The sequence below is a fragment of the Geotrypetes seraphini genome, chromosome 7 (genome assembly GCF_902459505.1).
Source record: "Geotrypetes seraphini chromosome 7, aGeoSer1.1, whole genome shotgun sequence".
Lineage (NCBI taxonomy): Eukaryota > Metazoa > Chordata > Amphibia > Gymnophiona > Dermophiidae > Geotrypetes > Geotrypetes seraphini.
The window spans coordinates 29277099-29297715 of record NC_047090.1 but is presented as its reverse complement, the minus strand read 5'-3'; the positions used below and the strand labels follow the sequence as shown (position 1 = coordinate 29297715).

At 41.5% G+C, this 20617-nt stretch overlaps 1 protein-coding gene across 4 annotated transcripts in view; it reads right to left on the bottom strand.

Moving 5' to 3' along the window:
• Positions 1–20617, bottom strand: part of NR2C1 (nuclear receptor subfamily 2 group C member 1) — an 86490-nt gene that overhangs the window by 49410 nt on the left and 16463 nt on the right. For 3 of the 4 annotated variants that reach the window (XM_033952056.1, XM_033952058.1, XM_033952057.1), the window contains exons 2-6: positions 14386–14488; positions 10376–10486; positions 4633–4863; positions 4165–4249; positions 2779–2958 (exon numbers count right to left, since the gene is read on the bottom strand). In XM_033952056.1, coding sequence (XP_033807947.1) covers positions 2779–2958; positions 4165–4249; positions 4633–4863; positions 10376–10486; positions 14386–14418 — 640 coding nt within the window. In that variant the 5' untranslated portion in view covers positions 14419–14488. The remainder of the gene's footprint in view (positions 1–2778; positions 2959–4164; positions 4250–4632; positions 4864–10375; positions 10487–14385; positions 14489–20617) is intronic. The other variant, XM_033952059.1, reaches the window with a different exon arrangement.

Genomic DNA, 20617 nt, shown 5'->3' with positions numbered 1-20617 from the left:
CGGGCATCTGAGTTTATATACTCTCTTCTCTTACAGAAAGTGTCCTCTATCAAAAGCAATAAACAAGAGCAAACTAGTAGAGATAAAAAGATAGTAAAAGTCCATGAGAAATTGATTAAAAGACCTGAAATATACTGAGGACAATTTTTAAAGCACTTTACATGAGTAAATTGTGATTTTATCTTTTAAATTAGCTGACTGAAAATTGTTCTTCTTTAATATACCTACAGGTATATGCAGTGTTCCAACAGGCACATACTTTAAGCTGTTTTGAGGTGACTTTTTTGGAGCATTGAGATAAAGCATCAGATTACTGCGTCTCAATGGTCACAAATTTGGGCTTAGAGGATGAGATATACGGTGTCTGCATCTATAAGACAAACATGGTTTTTCTTATTACATAGAGCATTTTGGACTCCAGTTCATTTACAAAAGTTAGATAGCTCTAAGTCTAATAGATGCTGGTATTGTCATCTCGATGTACAGACATCGGATCATCTACTGTTCTATTGTCCCTTGATACTTAAATTTTGGAGATCCATTTGGGGTCGAGTAAATAATTTATTAGAAAATCTAGTAGCACTATCATATGATACTATATTATTTGGGACATCAATGAGAGCTAGGAGTCAAATCTCTTCTTCTAATAATAAACTTTTATTTATTATGACAGGGGCTGCCATATAACAAATTACAAAAAATTGGAAAAACTGAGATAGGTTGAGTTATAGTTTTTGGTGGAGTTCGTTGTGCTACATCTTTAAAATGGAACGAGTAATAGCTATAAAGCAGGGGAATTTTAGGAAATCTAAGGATGTTTGGGGGCCATTAACAAATTACTGTATAGAATGAATATTGTTTTTTCCTTTTATTAATATCTGTCCAGGGTAGGGAGGGGGTGGGATGTGTTAAGTTATGTTTTCTTAGGTTCAAAATACTATTGAGGGTATATGGGGAGGGGATATTTTATTTGTATTAATTTTTGATGGAATATTAAGTGATGTTTTTGTGTCAAGTGATTGTATTTTATATTGCACTTATTGAAAGATTTAAAAATGAATAAAGAATTTGAAAAAAAAAAAACCCTACATGAATTATTTTCCTTGAAAATTGTATCCATAGAAAAAGCAGGCTCTCTGGACCCACAGAAACTTTAAGAGGTAATAACACAATACATGATGGCAGATAAAGACCTGAATGGTCCATCCAGTCTGCGCAGCTGGCACCCTGCGAAACACCACTGAGTCTCCTCAGGGACAGCCCTGATCGCCAGAGAAAACTATGCAGGCTAGCTAACAGGTACCCAGAGGATTGGCATGTCAGCTACAGACTCAAGTCTGTGAATTCTCAAGCAGCCAGAGCTTCAAAACGGCGCCAAGCGCTAATTTACCTTAAAAAGGGGGGTGAAATTACATTGAATTAAAAACAATAAAAAGGGGAGAGCAGAACACAGAAAAACTGGCTTAGGGCGACAGCAATCACCACATCTGAAAATAAGAGTCCCAGGTCTCAGAAGCTGTGCGGCTAGGATTCCAGCTGATTTTATGAAGCCAGTTTAGAAAAGGTAGCTTTATTGACTGTAAATGATTATCAGATGCAAAGGAGAACTTTCAGATAATTGACCACCCCCACCCTTTTTACAAAAGCACGAAAGAGGTTTTTTTAGCATCGGTCGGCGCACTGAAGTTCCTATGAGTGTAGGAGCAACACAGAACACTGTACCGGTGCTAAAAACCTCTTCCACACTTTTGTAAAATGGGGAAGGGGGGGTGAGTTTATTGTTGATTTTTCATTTTCAATTTTCTAAGGAGATGCGAGTTGAGTCATCAGAAGGCGATGCTGAGAGATGAGTTACACTCTATTGTTAAGGGGGCACAATGTATTTGAGCTTTTTTAATAATAGCAACACATCACAGGCACATTTCTAATTTCTTTATTCCAGTATATATGACAGGTTTTGCTACCAATAGGGCACAATCCAGTCTTCACTTAATTGTAGAATTAGCTCGAGAGACAAGCTAGGCAAATTTTTAGTTAGCATTAATATAAATCCTTTTTCCCTGCCTGTTGAGCACAGTTTTTGAATGTTTTTGTGTTCACTTGTCCACTCTTTTAAAATGGGTTTTTAAAAAAATGGTATTTAGCTTATTAATTCTGCATCCATGACATATCAGTGATCCAGTATATCAAATCATTATACTATTCTATTCTTGGGAACATGGCTACAAATATCTTTGAGAACTGTGTGGTCATGGGTTTATGGAATCACAGTGTCTTAAGAAACCATCAGAGGGTAGGGGGGAGTCTGTGGACAGGTGGTAAAAAGCCAGCTGCTGGAACTTGTTGCCAGCAGTTAGCATAACTGGGTTAAAAAAAAAAAAGGTTTGGACAAGTTCCTGGAGGAAAAGTCCATAGTCTGCTATTGAGATAGACATGGGAGAAGCCACTGATTGTCCTGGGATCAGTAGCATGGAATGTTGCTACCATTTGGGGGTCTGCCAGATACTTGTGACCTGGATTGGCCACTGTTGAAACCAGGACACTGGACTAGATGGACCATTGGTCTGACCCAGTATAACTAAGTTCTTATGTTCAGGTGCAAGTGAGATTTCTGCAGTATTTTCTGGGACTCTCAGATGGCTAAAGATTGCGCTCTAGTAGGTGTCAAGTTACTTGCCCCACACACCACAACAAACCAATTTTACTATTATGCTTAGTTCCCTGTCTGAATTCTTTCCAACCTTTACAGAGGTCTTCCTCAGATACGACGGCACTTACAATCCTGCTTCATTCCAAGTCCAATACACTTCTGCAGCCGGCAGTACTGACAACGGTTCCGGTGGTGCTTGTTGACGATACAATCTTTCGACCCTCGGCACTTGTAGATTAAATTCTTCCGAATGCTCCTTTTGAAGAAGCCTTTACACCCTTCACAAGTCACTGCTCCGTAGTGGCGCCCTATTTCAATGTTACAAAAAAATCAATTTGAGCATTAAGCATGCTATCTTCCCTCTATATTTATTTCAAGATTAAATTAACTGTAAGTTTCAAGTTTTATTTAAGCTTGATATACCACATTTTGCAGTGCATCAATGCGGTGTACACTGTGATGACTATAGATAATAGGGAAGAGTAAGGAGAGCAATGAAATGGAAGTTTAAAGAAAAGCAGAACTACACAATCAAATTGTCCGAGTACAGGTCTTACCTATTTCGAGAGAGGAAGACATCTTATACTGAAATTTAGCAAGTAAAATGACTAATTACTGGTTTGTTGCCTTGAGAATGAATGTGTCTGTTGGGCAGACACATTTACTATCTATCTATCTATAATTGAAGCAGCATTTATACAGTAGCGTATTAGGAAAGCATGCTGGTCCTGGGTGTTTCTGTGCAGAGCATCTCAAGCTCAGACATCTCACCTGTTAAGACTGGTAGAATTCTGGTGCATCAAGGAGGGGGGTACATTCCAGATACAGGGAAGAAAGAGATGGTTGTGAAAAAGGCAACAGCCACATGCGTAAGAGAAGAATTTTAGTTTCCAACTCTGTAGTGCAGTTGGTGCTGGTGAGACATCAGAGGAGGTGATAAGAAATGCCACAGACGACTGTGATTATCATGCATTGCTGCCAGCACCCTAAGCGCCACGGTAAAGTCTAGAAAAGGTTTGGGGTAGGAGTCTCCGGGTAAAACAGCACACAATATTTATATTAGCATCATATCACACAGCAATCAAACCCAGTTAGGACAACACAGATCCTGCATTTCCTTTCTGAAACTCACAGGATTTAACTTGAGCTGGAGTACCTGGAGACTGTATGGAGTACTAGACTGATAAACAGGATGCTTTATCCAGTCAAGAGCAACCCTTCGTAGATCTTGATTGCATTTGAACCCTAAGAAACAGTACCACAGACCAGTGTCTATTCTGTAAGGATCAACAGTGTGCCATTGTTAAGGACAGAAGCAGGTTTGACCATGCTTGCAAAAGTCTACTTGGCTTGGATAAAGACACTGCAGCAACTTTGCCCAGAGATGTACCATGTAAGTGCATGTTTCAGTGTACTAGATCAAGGAAAATAATGTTGGAATGCTCTAAGATAAACTAGCAATTTCCAAATACCAGCTTGGACAAAATTAACAGAAGCATCTTTCAATAAATTACCTGAAGCCCTGTCTCCACAAACTACACAGAGCTCAAAGACTGGTTTATTTGGTGTCTGATCCAAGGAAGAAGGCCCTGTTAAAATCTAAGACAAAAAAAAATATACATTTGTTTCAAAAGAAATTTTCCCTTGAAAAACCATTACCATCAACCCCAGATTCTATTTGCCTCAAAATTAATTCAGTCTACCCAAGAAATCTACCCTAAGTGGTTCTCTGTGGCAACTGGGGCAATGGAGGGATTATGTGACTTGTTCAGAATCTCAAGGAGCAGGCTGGGATCAAACTCACAACTTCAGGATGCTGAGGCAGCAGTTCTAACCACTCGACCACACCTCCACTCCTAGGAGGAATGGCACCTGAGTGGAAAGTTCATTTAAAATAGTCATTAAAACTTTGACAAAATATATTGTGCAGAACAACTAAAACCACTATCTTCAGGAAACATCTGATTTAAGGACTACTCTACCTGGATATGCTGTGGAGAAACATCAGGGGTTGCAAAGAACAGCTGGTTGATCCCTGCAGCATCTGGCGTGGACAGGTAGACTTTTCCTTGGGCAGAGTCTTGCCTGGCAACAAAAACCTTGTTTGGGGTACAGCCACCAGAGTTTGTCAGGATATATTGTTTGCCCGCTGTGGTCTGATCAAGTGCTGTTACAATTCGGATCTTCTGACCAGTCTGCTGATCTGTGACAATCTAATTAAACAGGGTTATCTTCTCAGATTTTCATATTGTTTTATTTCTCCTGTATTTGATCAATTAAATCTCCCAAAACCTGACTTTTAGCTCCATTAGAAGAAACACTGCATTGCTTTTGTTATACCCATGTTCTAATTTTGCTAAAACTATTGATATTAAAAAAATAATAATAATGGCAAAAAGTCTTTCTTCAGCTCTGAATAGGACAACTAACCCTTTAACTATGTCATTACTTCAGTCACCCAACTGTTAAAATAAACAAAATCAGCTTTTAATTCTAGGGTGTTTAAATAGTTTGAAAATGATTATTTCCACAGAACTGTCTGAAAATGTCAACGTGGTCCAAAATATAGCAAGTTTACATGTTTTCTAGATAGAATTTTTCATTTAAATATTACCATCAGGTGCAAACAGAAATCTGTTCAACATATATTTACGGTAGTTTAATCACCAAGCATTTGATGCTCTCTCAGCTATAAGAGATGTCTGTTGATGTAAGTTCTTAATCCAACCCTAAGCCCAGCACTTTGGGGTGACAGTGCTTAAACCACCAAAGAGGAATGACTCCTAAGATGCTGCAACACCTGAAAACGAGCTCAGGACCAGATCTATTTTCTTTGACACAGTCAAACTGCAGTACCAGGATTGAGTTTAAAGAAGGATGCATGGCTCAAATCGTGAGAATAACGGATGAGAAACAACTGCAATGAATCAGGAATTACAATGAAGAGTAACAAAGGAAATATTTTTGCATAGAATAGCGTATACATAGGATTATGTACGGACAATTCATAATGCAACACATCACCACGTATTCAAGTCTAAGGGCTCCTTTTACAAAGGCATGCTAGCGGGGTTAACATGCGTGACTTTTCATCACGCGCTAACCCCCGCACTGGCCAAAAACTACCGCCTGCTTAAAAGGTGGTGGTAGCGGCTAGCATTAAACCACTAACGTGCCTTCGTAAAAGGAGCCCTAAATGTATTCATGTTATATGTGCTGAAAACTTGCACCAAATGGCAAAAGGAACTGATAGAGCTGGCACCTAAATATAAGCCTTACTAAAACTTTCTGCCACCTAAATCTAGGCGCCTCCTTAATGAATTACTCTCTAAGGGGGTAATATTATAAAAAGATTTTTCACACTTAAATTCTGTTTTATGCACCTAAAAAGCCTACAAAATTACCCTAAGAGTTACCTGAATAAGTCTGAGTATTTTGACAAGACAGCGCAAATTTTTACATGACTCACTTGTAGTGTATTCAGGTGTCTCATTTTATGTGCACCCCCCCATTTGCTGAAAAATTTTCAGCATATAATTGGAATATATTTATCTTGAATTCTTGTTAAACTGCCTCAGTTATGAAGTGTCATCAAACACTCAGAACCTCCCAGTAGAGGAAACTAAGCTAACTATATTTTGCACTGTTCAGGAGAAAATGAATTTGTTTCTGTTTCTCTAGTGCTGTACTGCATGCAGAGTCTGGCATCTTTTACATATTAGGACTTTTAGTTTGTGGTCCTGTATTTGCATAGAGTTTATATATGTGATCAAGGCCAGGTGTTCTGGTAGGAATGAATGTCGAGAAGGGTTATTGTCGTCATGGCCCAAAGTAGGAACAAATTTGTCGGCTCTCCTTCTTCCCTTTTGGACCCAAAACGGTCCTTGCTTAAAAATCAGCGAAGACCACCATATTAGACAGTCCTTAAAGACTTGTAATTTTCTGTGTTTCTGTAAGTTGGGAAGGGTAAAAAAATAATATTATAGCACATCATCTGTGTACCCTTTTCTTCCCTCTCTCTATCAAGTAACAAACAGGGCATAGGTAAAAGACACCCAAAGACAGATTTAAGAGAATATCCAAAAGGTGACATGATGGTAAAATTTGTTCTTACCTGTTAATTTCCTTTCCTTGAATCCTGCTAGATCACTCCCCAACCAGCAAATATAGGCAGAAAAGTTCCGAGAAATCATCACCAGAATAAGAGGATGTGCAGCCCTAGAACTTGACAATATACTATTGACAAAATGGATTTGAAAAAACTCAACCAAATTAGATATCAAAACATATGACTTCATCTCGTAGATCAATATTATGAAGCCACAGTATGCATTACCAATACAAACCAACTTTATGGCTCAAACTTATAATCCAACGTATAGCCTAGCCTGTGGATGCGTGTTTACAGATCAACTTTATGGATCAATTTAACAGAACACCATTATGATCCTCCAGTCTAATTAGACCAATATTTTAGAGTAATATTATGGAGCGGTAGAACTAGAAGACATGAATTGAGCTTGTAGGGGGATCAACTTAGAACTAATGTCAAGAAGTATCTTTTCACATAAATACCTGGAATGACAGAATTTGAAAATACATTGGATAAACACAATGCAATAGAGTATGGAAAGAGAATGAAACAAAAAAAAAAAACTTATCCAAAAGCATTTAGTAGTACTTGGATAACAACTTCAGTAATTGGAAAATAAAGCTAGTGCCAGGCAGATTTCTATGATCTGTGCTCTAATCATGTCTGGACAGATCTGGATGGGCTAGAGTAGGGCTTCATAGGCAGCTCCCATAGTTGGGGGAACAAGGCCAATACCAAGTAGGCTTCTATGGTCTGTGACCTGAAAATGGCAAGGGCAAATCAAGATCAAGTATGTACATGCATCATACCATATGCTATGAGTTTATATTATTGATAAAACTAAAAACGCCTCCTTGTTATGGCTACACCAAAGGGGAGGGGAGGGAAAAGGAGGACCTAGGGCATGATGACTAAGTGGGTGTCCAGATAGAGCCCCACTTGTCAATGGTAATGAATAAGCAACCTAAAACAAGGCAAACCAATGATCCTTTCAACTGAACCTTGAATGGAGAAGGGTCATGGTCTCCTTGGAGAACTGGAGTCTAGAACCCTAACATAGTTCTGCCACTATGCTGTTTTCTAATGCAAGAAAGAGATAATTGAGTCAATCATACGGTTTAACCCTTGTAACGGGAACAGAAACCCCTATAGACCGGAAATCTGCCTATATATAAATAAGATACCAGAACCATAATGGCACTTACAAGACAAGGATGCCTGGCCTAAGTGCAGCATGCTCGATACTTCTATGCAGATCAGCCCAGGGCTGTATAATGACAACCCCAAGCACCAAAATTCTTTAGACTGAGCCAAAACAAACCTAAGGCTGTCACCTCACCTAGCAGTAAGTATCCTGACTTTAACCTTCTTGGGCTGGCTGAGTCTTGCCAAGGAGGCTTAGGATAGGCAAGGAATCCTATGACAGAACACAGCTAAGTCAGGGGAATTTGCAACTTCCAAAGTTTCTTCCAGAACTAAATGAAAAAACACATTGTACATACTCCTGAAAACAGCGTTTCCTCAGAACTGCTGCCAGCCACCGTCTCCGATCAACAAGCCTCAGAGATGAAGCCTGAAGCACCCCACACCCATTTGCTCCATAGGACCTCCACCTCACCAAATGAAGGCCCTAAGGTCAAGGCTTAGGGCTAAGGGGAGAACTCTACCACCTCAAATCAGAGGAAAATCCAATCCTTGAGAGCTCCTTCAGCCAAGGACTCAACCATAGGGCTACACAGACCATAGCCTGTGCTCCAGGCTGCACCACTTCTTAATTCTGGTTATGACATCACTGAACTGTCAGTGTTCTCTGCCTCCATCTGTTGGTTAGGGAGTACAATTTCTTTGTCTAGACTGGTATTACAGATAAGGAATGATATGTTTGTATAGGTAATTTGTAAGAATTTAGTATATAGCACTGCCCTTGTTTAACTGTATATAAGCAGTAATCTATTCTCTAGTCACACTTTTCTTGACACTTTCCGTTTCATTTCATATCATTGAAACAAAAAGTCAAGAAACGTGTGGAATAATTTATAAGTTTCAATGGCTCCACATCATTCTCTTTTTGGTTGGGCTGAGAACTTTTCAGTTACTATTACTACTATCCATTCAGTCGTGTCTGACCCTTGGATACTCTGTAGGCCAGTCCTCACCATGCTTTCCTGTTTTTCATGGCTTCTTTCAATTGCTTGATGTTCATTCCCAGGTCATTCTTGATGGTATCCAGCCAACAGGCCTTTGGTCTCCCCTGTTTCCTTTTACCACTGACTATTTCGAGTAGCACCTCCTTTCCTAGTGAATTCACCCTTATCACAAGTCCAGAATAGGTCAGTTTCTGTCTGGTAATCTTGCCTTCCAGGGACAACTCTGGGTTTATATTATCAAGAACATTTTGTTGGTAATCCTAGCTGTCCATGGAATTTGTAGAAGTCTTCTCCAGCACCACAGCTCAAAGGCATCAATTTTTCTACTATCTGCTTTTGTGAGTGTCCATGTCTCGCAGCCACATGTCATAATTGGGAACACAATGGCAGTGATCAGTCTTTGTTTGATGGTGACCGAGACGTCCTTGCACTTCCATATTTGGTCCATGCTCACCATGGCTGCACGCTCCAGTGCTAATCAACGTTTGATCTCTGCTGTCGAACTGCCACTGTGATCAATGAGGGACCCAAGGAAAATGAAGATATCAACTACTTCCATTTCTTCATTGTTGAAATTTTCAGTAGTCCCTCGTATTTGGTTTTTTATTTTGTTTTTTCTTATGCAAGTATATTGCTCTCCACTTAGAATGTCTAAATAATACGGAATACAAATACAGTAGAGTCTCGGTTAACCGGGACTCACACAACCAGCACAAAAATTGATAGTATTAAAAAAAAAAAAAAGTCCCATGAAGCAACAGCACTAGCATCCTGAGCCGCAAGTCCTTCTTCAAGCCTCCACGCAACTACAAACCCCCATTCCTCTCACCTCGAAGCACCAGCGATCCTGAGCCACAAAGTCCTTCTCCCTCTAGCCCCAAAGTGGCAGAAGTAGGCAGCGGTCCTGAGCTGCGATCTCCCTCCCTCCTTCTCTCCCTTCCTTACCTGAGTGCAGCCGGTCAGCAGGAGGCAGCCTCAAAACAGGCTGCTCATAGCCAGCCCTTGCAGGGACTTTCCCTCTGACGTGTCACTTCTGACACATCAGAGGAAAGGCCCAGCCAGGGCTGGCCGCGAGCAGCCTGTTTTGAGACTGCTGATCATCTGCACTTGGGTAAGGAAAGGAAGGGAGAAAGGAAAGGAAGGAAGAGAGTTTGTGGCTCTGCACCACTACCTGCTTATGCCACTTCAGGGCTTGAGGGTGGGAGGGAAGGAAGAAGGCTTTGTGGCTCAGGACCATTGATGCTCCGGGTCGGGAGGGAGGTGGAATTGAGAGTGTTAGACAAAGTTTCTAACACATACTCAATTAACCAGAAAAACAGTTATCCTCATGGGTGCTGGATAACTGAGCTTCTACTGTAAATAAATAAAACTCTAGAAGAAAACTGATTTCCTATTGAAACAGGGCTAACAGAAATAATGCACTGAAAGAGAATAAGCACAACTCAAGATTTCACAAGAGCTGTTCCAAAGCATTACTAAAGATACCTGTATACGCTGTGGCAAAGAAAGACCCGAGTCGGCTGGGATAATCTGTACTCTCTGCGGGGTCCCATCCATCAAGGCTGCCTGATTGGCTGTTCCTTGGGAACGTGAAACCTGTAAGGAAAGGAGGTGTGAAAAGTGGCAAATCAAGACGTTGACTATCAACAGAACTGCAGATTCACAAGTTGTACATGGGCGACGTCACATGCAATGATGCAACTCTAACCCACAGGAGACAATAAATTAAAATGGCAGGTTATTATTCTCCTAAAAGCTTTTAAAACTGGGAATATACCATGCCTTCCATATCAAATGCAAACATAAGAAAAATTGGGCCAAGCCAATAACACTTCTAAAGCAAAACCTTGCCTATAAAATAAAGAAGCTAACAGCAGCCCATATTTAAAAATCTAATGGTCTGGGTTCCAGAGTTTAGGGGCAATTTGTTTTTCCCAACACTTGGTGCTCTTACTAAAATGCACAGTTAACTGTCACAGCAGTGGTGTAACAGTGCATGTTAATTCATATGTTTACTGCATGCTGTATTGATTCCGTCCATAAAAGAATTTTATTACACATGCAAAATAAACTTTGCAGTAACTGCCCCGACATTGTGGAACTCCCTTCCACAACCACTTCGTGACGAACAAAATCTTGACAAATTTAAGAAAAACTTAAAAACTTTTTTATTTCGAGATGCATTCTCTTCCACTTAGTACTATCCTCTTAAATTCTTTGCAATTTAATTTTGCGCTTCCACAAACATTCAATATATCTTATCCCCATCCCACATGTTTTTTTCCCTAACCCCTTTTTCTTTTCTCCTACTTACAATGTAACTTTACCCATCCACTCCCTCTCTCCTCACTGTCAAGTCTGTCTTGTTATTGTTTTTAATGTTCACTATATATTATTTAAATTACTTAATACTTTTTATTTTCAATTGCTCCTACTCTTAACTGTCAATTTTTTAAAATCCAATGTAAACCGTCCAGATATTTGCTTGATGGTCGGTATATTAAAATTTAATAAACTTGAAACTTGAATAAACTTGATTAGACATTGGGAACTGAGTAGGCTATAGCTGAAGAATGGGCATGGACTGTACATTGAAATTGGCACACATTTCTTACCACATGCTGTCATTTATTGTGGTGCACAGCAACAAAATTCTATGTGGTAACTGCAGAGAGCATGCTGGGCACATCCACAAGAGTTAGTGCATAAGCTTAGCGCTTAAACTTTTTCTGTTAAAAGCATGGTACGTGCAAAAAAAACGTCACACACTTTAGTAAATTGATCTCTTAAATGGAAAAACGGAACATTTAGGGAACATTTCCAAAAAAAATGATATATTCATGTTCAGATACACTGCAAAGTTCTCTGCCACTTTCCATTTCTGTATCAAGATTCATTTCTTCTTCCCTCATGTCAATTTTCTTTCATTCATAACGTAATTTATAAAGACAAAAGAAAAACAAGTACAGTATAATCTCGTTATAACGGACTTCAAGGGACCTGGCAAAAAAGTCCGTTATATCCAGAGTTCCATTTTTTAAAAACTTTATTTAGGTCAACTTGAAACAATGTACAATCAATGAACAACAGTCACTGCACATCAGCAACATCAAGAACAAAACTCAGCAAAACATTGGTATGGCACGAAATGATTGCAAAACCAGAACCCTAAAAGATGATCTAAAGCATTATGTCGTACTGTACTGGAAAGAAAAATACTCTGTCATTTTCTTCTGGGCTGCATTTTGATACTGTATCACCGGTGTGCCGCCAAGGGCCTTGTAGGCAGAGCCTGCATGTCCGTTATAGCTGAACAAAACTACAGTTAAAAGGGCTCTGGGGACCAAATTGTTTGTCTGTTATATGCGAAAGTCCGTTATATGTGAGTCCGCTATATGCGGTGCTTTTCTGCATGTTTGTACAGGCTCACGGCTATGACCAGCAGACCTTGTCTGCTATAGACGATATTCCGTTATAAGCGAGTCTATTATAACGAGATTATACTGGCGGTATAGAAGAATAAAGTTATTATTATTATTATTATTATTATTAATGTGTTTTCCCCACCATTTCTAAAGAGCATTTTACCAAATCTAAAAGCAAATATTGTAATCAGCAGAATTCAGTTTACAGACAGGCTGGCATCTGAAATTTAGCAAGTGGTCCTGGAGTCTTCCACTGAGGAACATTAGAAACATTGACCATCTCAGATGTAAGCCAATTAAGGGACAAAGGGCCAGATTCTCTAACTGGCGCTGACTTTTTAGGCGCCAATAAGCAACCAAACTCAGTAATAAACACCATTTAAATGAAGTTTTTAACTGAGTTTCAAGGCGCCTAAAAAAACTGGCCCCAGAATCACACCTCTGTAGGCGCTTTAGGCCACCTGACACTACTGTGGGCGTGGCTAATGTTGAAAGTAGCATTCGGCAGTCTAAAGTGCCTAAGGGGGCATGAGTCACATCCAAAGTCGGGCACCAGAAATGAAAGTCTGCCCTACATTTCCAGAGACATGATTCTGTATCAGTTGCCGTCGCGTTATTGGCATGCGATCAGCGGCTGTTTTTAAGAGAGCCGCCAACAACAGTGCCGGTTACAGAATCCAGGCCAAAGAATGTAAATCATCTGCCAAGAACTAACACTTCTATGTCAAATGGCGGAGGAGGGGGGGAGAGAGAGAGCAGATGCAACTGGCTTTCTGAATCGCAGTGTTGGGATGGTTGGGGCAGGTCATGTGTTTGGAGGGACCTGCAGGCAGGAGGGGGTGGGCATCCCTCCTGCCTATCGTGGTTGGGGGGGGGGGGTACTTTGCGGTTCCGGCATGAGGAAGTAGGCATCCCTCCTGCTGTGGAACTTCAAGGGGGGGAGGGGATTCTGGCAGGAGGGAGTGGGCATCCCTCCTGTCGGGGGACTTCAAAGAGGGGCTCGGGAAATCCGTCAGGTGGGATTGGGCATCCCTCCTGCTGATATCGGGGGAGGGGGGGGTTCCCCTGTCACAGCTGCTCAGCTTATGGCTGCTGCGGCGTGACTTTAAGATCCCACAGCGGCATAGATAGGCAGCTGATATGTAGGTCAGGGTTTTGTGGGCCTACATTTCAGCCACCTACCTTGGTGAATTTAGGTGCAATTCTGTAACTGGTGCTGTCGAGTGATTGACACACGATCAGCAGACGCTTTCAAGACAGTCACTGACATAGGTGCCGGATACAGAATCCGGCCCACAGTGCTGGAAAAACACCAGGTCACTGCAAAGCTTGTATGCTGTTTAAGGATGCTCCCAACATCTTCCCACATACAGTTACTATGTAGAAAAGCTCTTTGCTATGTGTAAGTGCACTGACAGCATGGATACTTCTTCCTAAACAGGCAGAATTTAGTGTAAGCATCTTCGTGCTATCAAGACTAAAGTTTCAAGTTTATTAAAATTTGATAAAACGCTAATCATAAATACTAAGCGTTTGACAATGGGGAACAATCAACGGACTTAAGACACAACTTTACTTACATGAAAACAACAAGAAAGTAGGGAGAAATACAATTTTAAAAGGAGAGAGTACAATTAAGATTAAAAAACAAAAGGGAAATAGGAGAAATCATATTGAAGTTAAATATGAGTAAAAACAGAATGTGGCGAGAAAGGAGCCAGAGATCGATTCGAAAAATACCAATATTACCAAAAGGAAAAAAAAAAGAAAAGAAAGTAGACACAGAGTTATTACTTAATGATTTTCACAGAAAGCAACAATCTCTGAATCCATTACAGGAATACTGTGCACTTGCCTGGTTCTACTACTTTCTATGGACTGGCAAGAGCTATCTGAGTGGGGAGGGAAGGGATGGGGCAAAAATAGCCTGGCAAGTATGATTTCTGTTCATTATTCTTCCACTCTCTCCCTATAAAGGGCTGGCTTATTTGAAGATAAAACTAATGACAAAAAAGGCTGGTAGTCATTTTTTTTATTAGCTCAGACTGTGATTGTGCTGCTATATCATACCTTTTTAGGAGACTTCTCACACTTAAAGCACATCTATTATTATGCCTTCTTGGCCACATCAGAGGCCTGGCAATGATGAAGTGGAGAATCAAGCTTCAAGGTCCTTAAAAAAAATGGCACACATTTAATTCCATACAAGAAGTTGTGTTTCTCTGCACAAAATCAGAAGCAGATCTCATCATTTTATTCACAGAACTAGAGAATGACACTGGGGGGTGTGGGGGGGGGAATTTTCCCCGTCCCTGCAGGAACTCAATTTCCCCATCCTGTCCCAATTCCTGCTTCATTCCTGTAAGCTCTGCCTTAATCGCACAAGCCTCGAACACTTATAATTTTAAAGTGTTTGAGGCTTGTGCAGATGAGGACAGAGCTTGCAAGAATGGGGCAGGGACAGGAAAAGAACTCGCGGGGATGGGACGGGAAAATGAGTTCCCATGGGGCCGGGGAAAAATTTGTACCCCATGTCATTCTCTACACCAGTGCTCATCAACCGCTGGTACATGGACCAGTGTCGGTCTGCAGAAATTTTCTATCGGTCCACAGGGCCGGCACGTCCATAAGGCCCAAAACAGCATTCTTCAGCCGCCGGTCCATGGTGCGATCAAGGCAGCGTCTTCGGGCCGGCTCCCTGAATGCTGCAGTGCACAAAGTCATGGGAAAAGGCTCCTGCACTTGAACCAGAAGCCTTCTCTCTGACGTCGCATCATCAGAGGGAAGGCTTCCAGATGAGGCGCGGGATGTGCACGAGGAGCCGCTGCCCACAGCTTTGTGCACTGCAGCACTTAGGGAGCCGGCCCGAAGATGCCGCATTGATCGCACCATGGACCGGCCCGAAGATAACACTGGGGGGGGCAGGCCAGAAGGCAATGCACAGCGTGGAGGGAGAGAGACAAGAACGGTAGGGGGAATGCTTTTATTTTTTTATTTAGTGATTGATTTACATCTGCTGTCTATTCAGGAAGAAATGCATTTGTTTCTTTTCCTCTGGGGTTGTACGGCTTGCAGAGTCTTGCATCTTAGGGTTTGTTTGTAAATATTAGTACTTTTAGTTTTCGGTCCTGCATTTGAATGGGGTTATCTGTTTTTTGGTAGGAATGAATGTTGAAAAGCATACAGTGTGCTTTGTGTATTTTGATTTTGTGGTTAACCATTATGTGTTGTTAATACGATTATATTGTGTGTGTATATGAAAAATTAATGGAAAAAAATGGGGGCATGGTCTGGGTTGGAGATTGAGTGGAGATGGGCATGACTTAGTCCAGTGTTCTTCAACTGCTAGGTCGCGGACCGATGCCGGTCCACAAAATAATTATTTTATTTCCGCCGGTCCATATGTGTCAAAAGGTTGAGGAACATTGCTCTACAAAGAACCTGTTATCTTAGAAGTTACAAAAGATTCATTCTGTTAAACATAAGTAATGGAACACTGAGCAAGAGAATGGTAAGAATCCTCAAATACAGAAAATAATGTTAACAAGTCTCCAGGCTGTTAAAAAAATGGGGGCGTGGTCTGGGTTGGAGATTGAGTGGAGATGGGCATGACTTAGTCCAGTGTTCTTCAACTGCTGGGCTGCGGACCGATGCCGGTCCACAAAATAATTATTTTATTTCCGCTGGTCCATAGGTGTCAAAAGGTTGAAGAACACTGCTCTACAAAGAACCTGTTATCTTAGAAGTTACAAAAGATTCATTCTGTTAAACATAAGTAATGGAACACTGAGCAAGAGAATGGTAAGAATCCTCAAATACAGAAAATAATGTTAACAAGTCTCCAGGCTGTTAAAAAAATGGGGGCGTGGTCTGGGTTGGAGATTGAGTGGAGATGGGCATGACTTAGTCCAGTGTTCTTCAACTGCTGGGCCGCGGACCGATGCCGGTCCACAAAATAATTATTTTATTTCCGCCGGTCCATAGGTGTCAAAAGGTTGAAGAACACCTGTTATCTTAGAAGTTACAAAAGATTCATTCTGTTAAACATAAGTAATGGAACACTGAGCAAGAGAATGGTAAGAATCCTCAAATACAGAAAATAATGTTAACAAGTCTCCAGGCTGTAGATCGCACAGGAACAACTTGATAATAATAAGACTCTTTTTAAACATCATTAATGTGTGATCTACACCTGAGTCTCCAGGATGTCATGGCCATTGTTTAGGGCATGGGTGTAGAATCAGTAGTGCACCACCAACTTGAAGAGCAACATTTCAGAATTCTGTTGGTTTTTTTTTTCAGCTACATGGCAGCAGAAGTTTTCAGCATATCATGAACCTGAACAATCACTCTGTGCCCCTAGTTTAGGGCACCATCTGCTGGCAGGATTTAGAGCTCATGAGACAGGTTTCCAGAAGGAGCACTTCTCCATGGTACCTGCCTGATGACCATACCTGCGACAATCAAGCTTGGAAAAGTGATTTTAAAAGAGTGGAAAAATTCCCACGTAGTTGGGCTTCTGGCACCCTGAGCCTTCATTCACAGCAAAGATTCTGACTGAGCTGAAAGAAGGAACCCTTAGCAGGCCAAGAATAGAAAATAATAAAAACTGCCAACATTTTCTGACCATTTCATATACATAAACCTTAAATTGTTTCTTCATATCCAACACATCCTGATTCAACATCACTATTACAAAATTTACAAAGCATTCAAAGATTGGAACAGATATATTTTTTTTCTGGTTGATGCATTTGCTCTGCCTTGCAGAGGTAACACAGCAAATGATGGCAGAAAAATGTAATGTAATTTATTTCTTATATACCGCTACATCCGTTAGGTTCTAAGCGGTTTACAGAAAATATACATTAAGATTAGAAATAAGAAAGGTACTTGAAAAATTCCCTTACTGTCCCGAAGGCTCACAATCTAACTAAAGTACCTGGAGGGTAATAGAGAAGTGAAAAGTAGAGTTAGAGGAAAAATAAAAATAAAATAAACATTTTAACAAGACAGCATTGATCTAAATACTTTGGAAGGTAGAAGAGAGGAGAGAAAGGAATAGAAGCAGAAGGGGGAGCCGTTGAACAGTAGAATTCTGGAGAAATTTAAATGATAGAAATAGAACAAAACAAAGACAAAAGGCAAAACAATAGATAAGATTAAAGATAAATCATAAGCTGGAAAGAAAAATAAAATAAAACTTTGTCTTCAATCCACGGTTTCAGCGTCAGTGATGAAGTGGAGCAAGTAAGTTTAGGAGGAGCGATTGACGTTTCCAGAAAGGGCTTCTTCAGGGAAGAGACTTGGCAGACAGTCCCAGGATGCCTATGTCTCCTCCCATGCGATGTTCTCCCATCCATGCATTCCCTCCCAGACACACTGCCCGTGCCCCAGCCGCTCCAAGGAGGCTGCCCCAGATGAGGCCCACGGTGAATGCAGGATTCTCTCCTCTGCGGGAAAGCCGCCCGGAGCCGACAGTCGATCTTCTTAGCGGATTGCATGGGGGGAAGAGTTCACACTCTTGGTAGGATCAGGTCTGTGTGCTCTCGGTGGTTGTGGCTGGTCTCGTTGCTGCTTAGGTGTAAAAGCAGTTGATCTCCACTGCTGCTGATATTTAAAAGCAGGCAGATTGATCTCTCCAATGGACTGCAGGGGGAGGAGTTCACACTCCTGGCAGGATCGGGTCTGTGGGCTCTTGGTGGTTGTGGTAGGTCTCGCTGCTGCTTGTATGTAAAAGCAGTTGTTTTTCTACTGCTGCTGATATTTAAAGCAGGTAGATTGATCTCTTAAACGGGATATAGGGGGAGGAGCTCACATGCCTGGTTGGATCGGGGCAAGGGCTCCTATTATAGGCAGCTAGTCTTGCTGCTACTTAGGTGTTAAAGCAATTGATCTTCCTAGCGGACTGCAGGAGGTGTGGAGCTCACACTCCTGTCATGATCTGGTCTATGGGCTCTTGGTAGTTGCGGTTGGTCCCAATGCTGCTTAGGTGTAAAAGCAGTTGTTGTCCCACTGCTGCTGATATTTAAAAGCAGGTAGATTGATCTATCCAATGGAATGCTGGGGGAAGATCTTATATGTCTGGCTGGATCGTGGCAAAGGGTTCACGGTAGTGGCGGCTGGTCCTATTGCTGCTTAGGTGTAAAAACAGTTGATCTTCTTATCGAATTGTAGGGGGGGCGGATCTCACATTCCTGGCAGGTTCGGGTCTGTGGGTTCTTGGTGGTTGCGGATGGACCATCATGTTCCATCCAGTCTGCCCAATAAGGCAACCAGAGCTTCACTCACCACTCTGTGTAGGCCTGGGTCACCCATGTTTAAATGCTGGTTGTGAAGTCACCACCATGCCAATCATATAGACAGCTAGGCATGATTTATTGGCATATGGTGTAGTCCAGGGCTGCCCAATACGTCAATCGCGATCGACTGGTAGATCGGGACGGCAATGTGAGTTGATCGCGGAGCCCATCCCGGGCTCCGTGATAGACTCATGTTGCTGTAGCGATCTACCGGGCCGATCAGCCTTCCTCTCCCCGACGTCCCCCACCGCCACCCCAACCTCTCCCTGCAGAAGCGTCGGACCTACCAGCATTCCTCTCCCCAATGTCAATTCTGACTTTGGAGAGGAAGTTCTGGGCCAGCCAATCGCTGCCTGGCTGGCCCCGAACTTCTTCTCCAACGTCAGAATTGACGTTGGGGAGCGGAAAGCTGGTCAGCGCGATGCTTCTGCAGGGAGAACTTGGGATGGTGGTGGCTTGGGGGACTGTTTCCCAACTGTGGCGGCGGCAAACCTAGTGGCTTGAGGAAGGGCAGGGAGAAAGAAAGAAAGGGGCCAGGCAGGGAGACAGAAAGAAGGGGGGCAGGGAGACAAAGAAAGAAGGGAAACAGAAAGAAAGGGGGAACAGGGAGACAGAAAGAAAGGGGGCATGGAGAGAGAGAGAGAGAGAGAAAGAGAAAGAAAGGGAGGCAGAAAGAAAGAAGGGGGCAGGGAGACAGGAAGAAAAAGTTGGGGGAGAAAATGAGGTCTGGAGGAGAGGAAGCATACAGGAGGATAAAAGAAAGGGAAGAAATATTGGATGCACAGTCAGAAGAAGAAAATGCAACCAGAGATTCATGAAATCAGACAACAAAGATAGGAAAAATGATTGTATTTTCAATTTAGTGATCAAAATGTGTCCGTTTTGAGAATTTATATCTGCTGTCTATATTTTGCACTATGGCTCCCTTTTACTAAACCGCAATAGCGTTTTTTAGCGCAGGGAGCCTATGAGCGTCGAGAGCAGCGCGGGGCATTCAGCGCAGCTCCCTGCACTAAAAACTGCTATCGCGGTTTAGTAAAAAGGGAGGGGGTATATTTGTCTATTTTTGTATGGTTGTTACTGAGGTGACATTGCATAAAGTCATCTGCCTTGACCTCTTAAAAAAAACAAAAAACGGAATATGAATAATTAACATTTTCTCTGCCTTTCTGTGTGCTTTGTGGTTTTTTTTTAAATTTTATTGTTGGTAGATCATTTTGACTTGGTCATTTTAAAAGTAGCTCGCAAGCACAAAAAGTGTGGGCACCCCTGGTGTAGTCAGTCTGTAGACCTTCCCTATGTGTGCGAGAGGTGTGATCTATAAGAAAAACCAAACTCGAGACCTTGAGATCCCAGATTCTGACCCTGATGAAGATCCAATTTGGAATGAACATGCTGAAATAAAAACAGCTTATTTTTCTGTATTATTAAACTCCATTTATAAAAAATCACTCGTGGTGGCGATGTTTCTACTATCTTCACAGCTGACCTTTATCAAATACTCAGTGTATATTCTTACTGAAATAAAACACCATTGGCTGTCCTTCAAATATTAATCCTGGGCTAGCTTTCACTTTCTCCGTTGTAAATTAGTGAATTACAGTAACTGCATAGCTTTCTTAATGGTAGCTATGCATGGTGACACCTAGTGAATGAACTGCGTAGTTCATTACTTGTTGCTAGGTACTCCTGGTGGAATTCTGTGCAAAAAAAAAAATAAATTTAGAAACACGATGGCAGATAAAGGCCAAATGGCCCATCCAGTCTGCCCATCTGCAGCATCTAATCTGATCTAATCTAGTCTTCAGTTTATATACCGGGTCATCTCCCATCGGAGCTCGACTCGGTTTACAAGTGGTCAAAGACCAGAAGACACATGAAAGTAAAAAGATAAGAAAAAAGAGATTAATTAAATCTGTCATAAAAGTAGATATTGCAATGCTGTCAATTAGTAGATTCTATAGGTAAACCGTTTAGATATTGTGAAAACAACAGAGTTT